At 37.7% G+C, this 9,071-nt stretch overlaps 1 protein-coding gene across 1 annotated transcript; it reads right to left on the reverse strand.

The window, feature by feature from the left end:
* Window positions 1-3,152: 3,152 nt before the first annotated feature.
* LOC142176265 (uncharacterized) lies at window positions 3,153-7,909 on the reverse strand. The gene is made up of 6 exons (XM_075243396.1): window positions 7,744-7,909; window positions 5,283-7,576; window positions 4,998-5,124; window positions 4,609-4,784; window positions 3,638-4,369; window positions 3,153-3,482 (listed from the first exon to the last, which is right to left on the reverse strand). The coding sequence occupies exons 1-6, from the start codon at window positions 7,907-7,909 to the stop codon at window positions 3,153-3,155; spliced, it is 3,825 nt and encodes a 1,274-aa protein (XP_075099497.1).
* Between the last annotated feature and the right edge of the window lie 1,162 nt (window positions 7,910-9,071).

Here is a 9,071-nt window from a genome sequence, read left to right on the forward strand (position 1 = left end):
CACGGAAATGAGTGATTTGGTTTTGAAAAAGACGGAAAATAAAGAAAAGTCAAAAGGGGAGGAGAAAGGAGGGGGGACAATATGAGGAAAAGGGGGGTCTTTTGAAAAAGAAGGAAAAGAACGTTGAAAGAAGGGGAAAGAATTTTAAAAAGTGAAAAAAGGCAATAGGAGAAGGAGAAAATGGAGCAACTAGAAAATGTTTTCTTGGACCGTAGCTTCGCGGATTTTTCGGACTCTCCTATTTTTATTCTCTATATCAATAAGCCAAACCACCTTTAAGGAGGAGGACACTCGATCACATATTTGTTAGACAGTTTTTATATCCTAAAAATACTATTTTGAGAGTGAAAATTCAGCAACTAAAGCACCCTTTAGTAAGCTGAAATGGTGAGCTTTGTGAATACATTTTAGAGTGCAAACTTTTAGAAAAATATAAGTCTTCTTTAGAGTTGGTTCTCGTTTTCTTCTCTAAGGTTTTTGAGTTGTTTAAACACGAAAATGCTGTTATTTTCTGTTGTGTTTGCTGCTATTTAAATGCTAGACAATTAGTAGGCACGCTTTAACTCACGGAATCGCTTGCGTAGCGTGATGCTTAACATTCAATAAATTAATTTAATAATCTCATATCATACTCATTAGTTTAATTAATTTCTAATTTAATTAATTCTTTTGCTAAAGTTGCGGATTTGCTTGCATAGCGCGATACTTAATATTTTAGTAATTTCTTTAAGTGTAGTAACTTTTTTTTCAAAAGTAATAATATACTAATAATCTTTGTCAAAACTGCGGATTCGCTTGCGTAGCGCTGTTATGATAAAATTAATAAATTTTGTCTCGATCACGCATTCACTTGCGTAGTGTGATTATGAGATTTTATTATATTCTTTAATTTTTCTAATAATCAAGAAATAAAAGTGGATATGTAAGACATGAAAATCATATAAATCACAGTTTATTTGTAATTAATTAAAGCCAAGTTTAAGTCAATAAAACGACCATGCTAGAACCACAAGACTCGGGGAATACCTTACACCTTCTCCCTGATCAACAGCATTCCTTATTCGGACTTTGTTTTCGCAGACCAATAATAAAAGAGTCAAACCTTCCTTTGACTAGGTATTCAAATAAAAGGTGACTTGGAACACCAACAAATCAATTCCAAGTGGTGAATCTGAATAACAAAAATAATTCTTATTTCAAAATTGTCACTTTAATTGAAAAAACTCTTTAACCCACAAATTCATAGCATAACACACATATCTTTTGGAGGGGTAGAAAAAGGGTGTGACAGCTCTAGCGACTCTGCTGGGGACAACCAGAATTCGAGTTTGTACATGTTGACTTTTTATTTGGCTTTATTAATTTTGTATATACTGTGATTTTATTTGGTGCTAATGTGCTACTTGTCTGCGTTTTATCGCTTTGACATTGTTGAACTGTACATTATAAAATGTATTCTCACGCACCCCTTCTGAGTTTTCTTGAAATTAAAATTTGGCATTTGTTTGGCATAGCCCGCTTTCTTTGAGATAGTCGACGTGCTTGCCACCCGGTGAATGATTTTTAGTCACACATATTTTAGGCGGGGAGCACCGCTAGTTAAGCCGGAAAGCAATACTACCGGTACATTGACCCTCCTCGGCTCGAGTTGTCCGCTCGAATAAGCCAGTCTAGATACCATCTACATCAGGATTTAAACCTAAAAGAATAAACCTCATGCCAGATATCCCAAGTAGGTTCGTTTTATGTGCATCACATGCATTTGACTTAGCGAACCTCAGCACAGGAGCCGGGTCCGTATAAGACAGGTATCCTTTTTGAGATCATCATGTTCACTTATGTGCTACTTGATACATTATTTGGAAGGCTTACTTGCATTGTCGATCGGATTTAGAAAATTAGTGTAGTGAAATTATTTAAAAAAAAATAAGAGAAGAAAAAAAGGGGAGTCATTCTCCAAGTTTAGCGCAAATAAACCCTTTAAAAAAGATTTTTTTTTTAGTCCGCTAGGCAATTGCCTAGGGTTAGTTTTATATATAATCATTAAAAATACGAAATACAACGTCATGATATCCTACGAACTGAATGAAATATAGTTTGAACTTAACAAATATCCTATTATCAAAATTGAGTGATGCACTCAACATTGATATCACATTAATGCTATTAAACTTTGTAATATAATTCAGCATCCCCGAAAGTGCATTTGAAAAGCATAATGCAATGTTCTAATTGCATGCACTCCATTTGCAAGTGTCATTTTGTATCCTCCAATGTACGTTTATCTCTCATTTGCGTTCCTTCATTTTTTAATACGTTTCCAGCATACATTCTTGAGGTTCCAAATGTTGTTGGGAAACCATTGCACAGCTAAGCTTGCACGCCATTTTCTTTTTGGTCGACGTCTGTTCTTGAAGCAGCAGCCATGTGCTTCGTTCTTGTTGCATGACAGCGCTGATGCCGAAGAGTGAAGATCCCTTTGCTCAACAACATGTGTTGTCTGCCATGCCTTTCACATTAAACCATGTGTGCACATTAAAATATTCAGAATTGCGTGCTCTTTGTCCCTTGGTATTTTTAGTTGCTGTGTTTAATTACCTTCGCGCGTGCATTAATGCCGTTAATGTCGATCTTCTGTAGCCATATGGTTGTTGTTCTTGCTGTAAATTCCACTCCAAAAAGTGTACATCTCTCTCACAAATTCAGCATAATATTTTAATCTCTCCCACATGTTGATGTCGTGAAGTTTGACAAACATTATCGTACATGGCAGCTGCATCTTCTTTCCCCTTGCTGCGTTCCTATTTCTTTGTCCTTAAAGGAGACAGCTTTTGTTGGAAAGCACGTGAGCTCCACCTACAGCTGCATCATAAAGAAATATATCCCATAGTACCTTCTTCCTAGAGTATTGCATGCTTTTATGTATCCTAGATAAATTTCCATGTGCTTTCCACTTTTTCATTTGATTCCTTTGCTCACCAGCATGTGTTGTCTGTCAGGCCTTCCCCATTAAACCTTGTGTGCATATTAAAAGATTATTAAATCCGAAATGGATTGAAGCATGCTCATTGGCCTTTGTTGCCTGCTTTACTCGAAAAAATATTTGCTTCACATGCTAGTTGTGTTTCCAATGCCATTTGCTTCATGTTGTGCTAGAAATGAGTAGGAATCATTTTTCTATTCGAATATCCTGCTTGTAACTGAACCATGCGTGTGACATTAAACACTTCTGCTCCATGTTGGTTGTATATCCAATGAACTGAAAGCACGCTTTCACCCCATGCTGGTTGGGTTGCCAATGCCATTAGTCTCTGTTGTTGTGCTCGCTTATTTATCTGTTTTTGTTCCTTAGCATCAATTATCTCGAAATTTGCCTCATGGAGTGCCTTAAACATCTTAGTGTCACCTGCAGTAGCGGTTAAGTTGACATGCCTCCTGCTCTTCCTTTTCTCTTTGCTTCCTATCTCCTGTTCACCTTCACCCTTAGTTTTGGACATTGCAACTTATCTTCATTAACCAACCTCCTTCCATGTGCATCTAGATGCCAGAATTGTTGGCATTCTATTTCTCCATGATCTAAAGCATAATTAGCCAAGTGATCTGCCAGCTTTTTGCCCTCCCTATGAATATGAGTCACTGTGTAATTGCCCCCATTCATTAGTTGCATCATTTCCTCTACTTGCTCATATATGATCCATGGTGGTTTCCAGATCCCATCCATTATCTGTTTTAATAACATTGAGTCAGTTTGAAGCCATACATGAGAGTATTGTTTTAATCTGCAGAACCTTAGTGCTTCTACCATTGCCTTCGCTTCAGCTACTGTGTTTGTTGTCTCCTCAATCTCTTTCCCTACTGACTTGACTATGTCACCATTTTCATTTCTTATACAAAAACCTATTGAGCTCCTCCCTGGATTTCCCCTCGACGCACCATCCGTATTAACTTTTAGCCATCCTGCACTTGGAAATTCCCACATGACTTTTGTAACCTTAAGTTTAGGAGTGAAATTTTCCATCACAACTAATAGATCTTGCCATTTGTGAGGTACCATGATCATCCCAGGCTTTCTCACTTTCACCAAAGTCTGAAGATTTGATGAAACTTGATATATCACCCTGCTTGTTCTCACTCCATCACCATACTTCATACTATTTCTTCTTTTCCAAAGTTCCCAGACTATGCATGAGGGGAATGCTTGCATTATTGGTTTTAGCCTTAAGCACACATTTGCAGTCCAACATTTTATGATTGCTTGGTGCAACGTAAGTCCCTCCACATCTATTCCTGCCCTCGATAGAAAATACCTCCAAGTTATCTTTGCAGTTTCTGATCTAAAAAACAAGTGCTGAAGAGATTCCTCATCAGGCTGTATACAACACCAACATTTTGATGGCATACAGTAGCCTATCCTTTTCAAGAAATCATCTAAAGGTAGCTTTGCTTTCCACACTTTCCACATGAAAAATGATATTTTAAAAGGCATTCCCTTTACCCAAATCATTCTATAAGTTGTTCTTGGTTCGTCTCTTCTTCTCGTATACTCCCATGCTGATTTACACTGAAATATCCTCTTGTTTCCAGCATCTAACAAGGCCTGTCAAGAACCTGCGTCGGTGAAGGTGGTTTGATTTTCTCCATAATGTGTACTGCTAAGACTTCAGGAAGTATTTCATATAGCCTATCCACATCCCACTCACCATCTAAGGTAACATCATTTACATTATATACATTTTCATCAATGCCAAAGTCCTGAGGAACTAAAAAATATAGTGCCCCAAGACCTGTCCAATTTTCATACCAAACTAGTGAGGATCCCATTTTTGTTTGCCAAAAGATTTGATGTTCAATCAGATCTCTGCATTCCAACATTTTTCTCCATATGTGAGACCCCCTTTTCCACGGAACAATAACAGGATTTAATTTTTTGCAGTATTTCTGACATACGAAAGAGCTCCATAGGCTCGGTTTTGTTCTGAAATTCCACCACAACTTACTGAATAATGCGTTTGCTACATCATGCAGTGACCTGAAACCTATTCCTCCTTCTTCAATTGGCATGCATAAGGTATTCCATGAAGCCCAATGCCTACTAGTTCCTCCTACAGTGCTGCTCCAAAAAAACTGAGCAAACAATTTGTGCAACCTATTTATCACATACTTTGGAGGGTTTACAGCTGAAAGTAGATGCATAGGCATGCTTTGCAATACATGGGATATGAGAACTGCCCTGCCCCTACTGATAATAACTTGTCCTGCCATGATTGCATTTTGTCCATTACCTTAGTAATTAGGGGCTGATAGAATTCCAGCTTTCTCCTTGCATAAAATATCGGACAACCTAGATATATGATAGGGAAATCATTCCTATGAATGCCTGTGATCCTTTCTACCTTGCCGACCACTTCCATGTCTGTTAAATGATGCAGGTACACAGCTGATTTGGTCTTGTTAACAAGCTGCCCAGATGCATTTTCATATGCCTTCAGCACTTGCATAATCAACATCAGAGATGTTTCATCTGAGGATGAGAAGATAATCATGTCATCTGCATACGCCAAATGATTGATCTTTGGAATCCACTTTGGCATCCCAAATCCACAAAAATACAGGTTAGTGTGTAGTGCATTGAGTCCCCTAGATAATGCTTCTGCTGCCAATATAAACAAAGTTGGAGATACAGGATCACCTTGTTTTATTCCCCTTGAGGACTTAAAGAACCCATGAGCTTGACCATTTATTAGAATAGAATACCAATTGTTTGAAACTAATCCAAAGACAATCCCTATCAATCTTTCTGTGAATCCCATCTTTCTCAGTACCTTGGTTAGGAATAGCCAAGATATTCTATCATAAGCTTTGGTCATATCTAGCTTCAGGATGACATTAGGTCCAGCCTTAGTTCTAAGCCTAATGTCAGTCACTATCTCCTGAGTTAAAAGGATGTTTTCTACTATATTCCTTCCCTTAAAAAAACCTGCTTGTTCCTTCGATATCAAACTTGGGAGAAATTTCACTAGCCTTTCATGAACCACCCTTGATATAACCTTATTAGAAAAATTACTGAGGCTTATTGGTCTTAAATTAGAAAATGTGGTAACTTCTTTTTTCTTTGGTAGAAGAACTAGGTTTGTGTGTGTTACACACTTGGGTAGCTCATGGCCATTGAAAAAAGCCCTCACCATGTCGTACAGGTCATCCCCTATTAAGTCCCAACAAGAATGATAAAATTTTCCTGACATACCATCCGGCCACCCAGCACTATCACCATTAAGTCCAAGTACTGCCACTTTAACCTCCTCTTTTGTTGGTTTCTTAATCAATTCTGCATTCTGCTCAGTGTTAATAAGATTAGGAACATGCTCTACGATATCAAATGATGAAGGAGTAGCTTCTTCTGTGAACTGTTCCTCGTAGAATTTGATAGCCTCTTCTGCAATTTGTTGTTCTTCTTCAATCCAGGTTCCTCCACTGTTTTGAATTCTGTTAAGCTGAAGTCTCTTCCTTCTACCTCTCACTTGTGCATGGAAGAACTTAGTGTTCCTATCCCCTTCCTTGAACCAAGTCATGCCTGCCTTTTGTTGCCAATATTTCTCCTCTAGTGCAAGACTTTTGATCAATTCTGCGTGAACCTTTTGTAGTCTTTCCCTATTCATTCCTGTAGGATTTGCTTCAAATTCTACTTCATGAACCATCACTACCTCTTCCATACTTGCTATCTTTTGGAAAATATCTCCAAATGTAGCCTTACTCCACAATGAAAGGGCCTTCTTTAATTTTTTTAACTTATGATTAAAAAGAATAAAAGGATTTGCACTGAAATCAGCAGACCAATTCTCTTTTACCACATCTTTAAAAGTTGTATGTTCCCCAAAAAAATTCAAGAACTTAAAATGTTTTTTTATAGGTGGAGTCTCAATATCACACTTCAAAAACATTGGACTATGATCAGAGCCAGTCTTTGACAAATGTTGCACCTCTATTCCTGGAAATTTTTGTTGGAACTCAATATTGGCCAAACATCTGTCTAGTCTTTTGAATATACAGTCTTCCTCTGCTCTCCCATTCCACCATGTGAATATGCTGCCTTTAAATCCAAGGTCGAATAGATTGCAAGTGTTGATGCAGTGTCGAAAATCATCAATTTCATTCAATGACACAGGTATCCCACCAAATTTTTCTTTTTCGTCCCTTATTACATTTAAATCACCTCCTACAAGCCATGGTGCATCCATATCCCTTGCCATTGCATATAATGAATCCCATAATTCTATCCTCTCGATTGCATCACATTTTGCATATATCAATGTTAGGACAAACTCCACATGCGATTCAGTATGAAACAATCTTAATGTTAATTGTTGCACCATATTGTACATAACAGTTACCTCAAATACCTCATCTATAAAAGCCCAGATCTTATTGGAAACATTTGAAATTGCCTGTGCAAGTCCTATCTTGTTTCTGTACCTTTCCAGTTTTTTTGCTTGTTGCTTTGGCTCCATTAATCCTACAAAATCATAGTGATTTTGCCTATGCATTTTTGTCAACCTTTCAAAGGCCTGCTGTGTGTTGACTGACCTTATATTCCAAATGAGAGCATTCATCACTGATTGCTGGATTTAGTCATCGTTCTCCTTGTGTGCACCCCAGCTTTTGGTGCTGCAAAATTATCTTTTTGTTGCTTCTTCTTACCTTTTGCTGCTGATTTTGCCTTTTCCACTTGCGTAGGTGATAAGTCACCTTTCCTTGCAGCAATCATAAGGTGTTGGGTAGTTGATTCTTGATCCATGTTGTATCCTGATTTACCAGGTTCTTCTCCTTCTTCATTGTCTTCCTTCCCTCCTGATGTAGCTCCAAATGCATTATTTTTAGGGTCCAAGGGTTTCTCTTCTCCTCTTTTTAACATCTGCAACTGGTTTTTCTCTAATGTAACAGTAATATTTACTATTTCTGTTTTTGTTTTGGTTGTTTCAACTTCTCTGTTGTGTTGTGTCCTTGTGGGTCTTCTTGTGATTTCTGAAGTTGATCATCTTCTGTGCCTCTAGGATCATTTACCTCTGGGCCTCTTCCTTCATAGTTACTAATTTCTGTGACTTCTGCCGTCTGAGAATTATTGATGTGCTCAACATATTCTGCTCCTTCCTTTATTAAATAGTTACCAGTTGTATTGTTTTCATTGGCATGGATCTCTCCATTTACACTTTGCTCATCTTCTTCTTTGTCATTCTCATTAGGTTTCTCATCATCTTGTGCTCCTAGTGGTACTTCGTTCTCTTATGAATCGTATTCCCTTTGTGCCTCCCATAGCCTGCCTCCACATTCTTGCACTCTTTCTTTAAATGTAGACGATTTTGACCCTTCTGCTATATAATTTGGCTTTTTATTAAGTACTTTGTTCACTAATATATCTTGTGATGGGATTTCCTTGCATGGTTTATTGATCTTCACTATTCCTTCTTCTGTTTTATCCTTGAAGCTTCTTTCTACCCATTGTGCGGTATCGTTTGTTGCTTTTGATGCCTCCTTTCCATTGACTAGACCATTAGTCGAACTAATACCGGATGAGTTAAGATGAAAAGCTTGTGCCGCTGGATTTAACTTTCCCTCATTATTGACCATATTTTTTTTTTGCTTTGTAGATGCTTGGTTATGAAGTGCTGATCTGTTTGTTGCTACATTATCTGCCACCATTGCCAATTGATTAATAGGTTCTTCCTCTTCATCCATCCCTTGTAATATTGCAAACTTCTTAGCTACTTGAACATGATCATTATCTTCATTGTCTGCTGCCACCAAATCCTTACCACTGTTGCTATGTGCTTCTACTTGTCTCCCTACAGTGCTTGTACTCTCCTTGTTGTTAATGTTTTCAAACTGCTTAGCTGGTGCCATCTCCATTCCATTAATAGTGATACTAGTATTTTGAATTACTACATTTCTAACTTTGTTGTCCTTCACTTCCTTCCATTGCTCTTTAGCTGTAACATTCACATTACCCACGACCTTTCCACTAGATAACATCATTATAGGCTGTGAGTTCCCTATGTCCTGTTTCTTAGAATTATCTG

This window comes from Nicotiana tabacum, chromosome 22, assembly GCF_000715075.1.
Source record: "Nicotiana tabacum cultivar K326 chromosome 22, ASM71507v2, whole genome shotgun sequence".
Taxonomy (NCBI): Eukaryota; Viridiplantae; Streptophyta; class Magnoliopsida; order Solanales; family Solanaceae; genus Nicotiana; species Nicotiana tabacum.

What these genes read in the sequence shown, in the direction of transcription:
- LOC142176265 (XM_075243396.1), bottom strand. Translation starts at nt 7,909, where the DNA reads ATGTTAAAAAGAGGAGAAGAGAAACCCTTGGACCCTAAAAATAATGCA. An exon ending in AACCACCTTCACCGACGCAG is followed by an intron (nt 4,370 to 4,608) that starts GTTCTTGACAGG and finishes TGTTGTATACAG; the next exon opens with CCTGATGAGGAATCTCTTCA. An exon ending in TGAATGGGGGCAATTACACA is followed by an intron (nt 3,483 to 3,637) that starts GTGACTCATATT and finishes TCCAAAACTAAG; the next exon opens with GGTGAAGGTGAACAGGAGAT.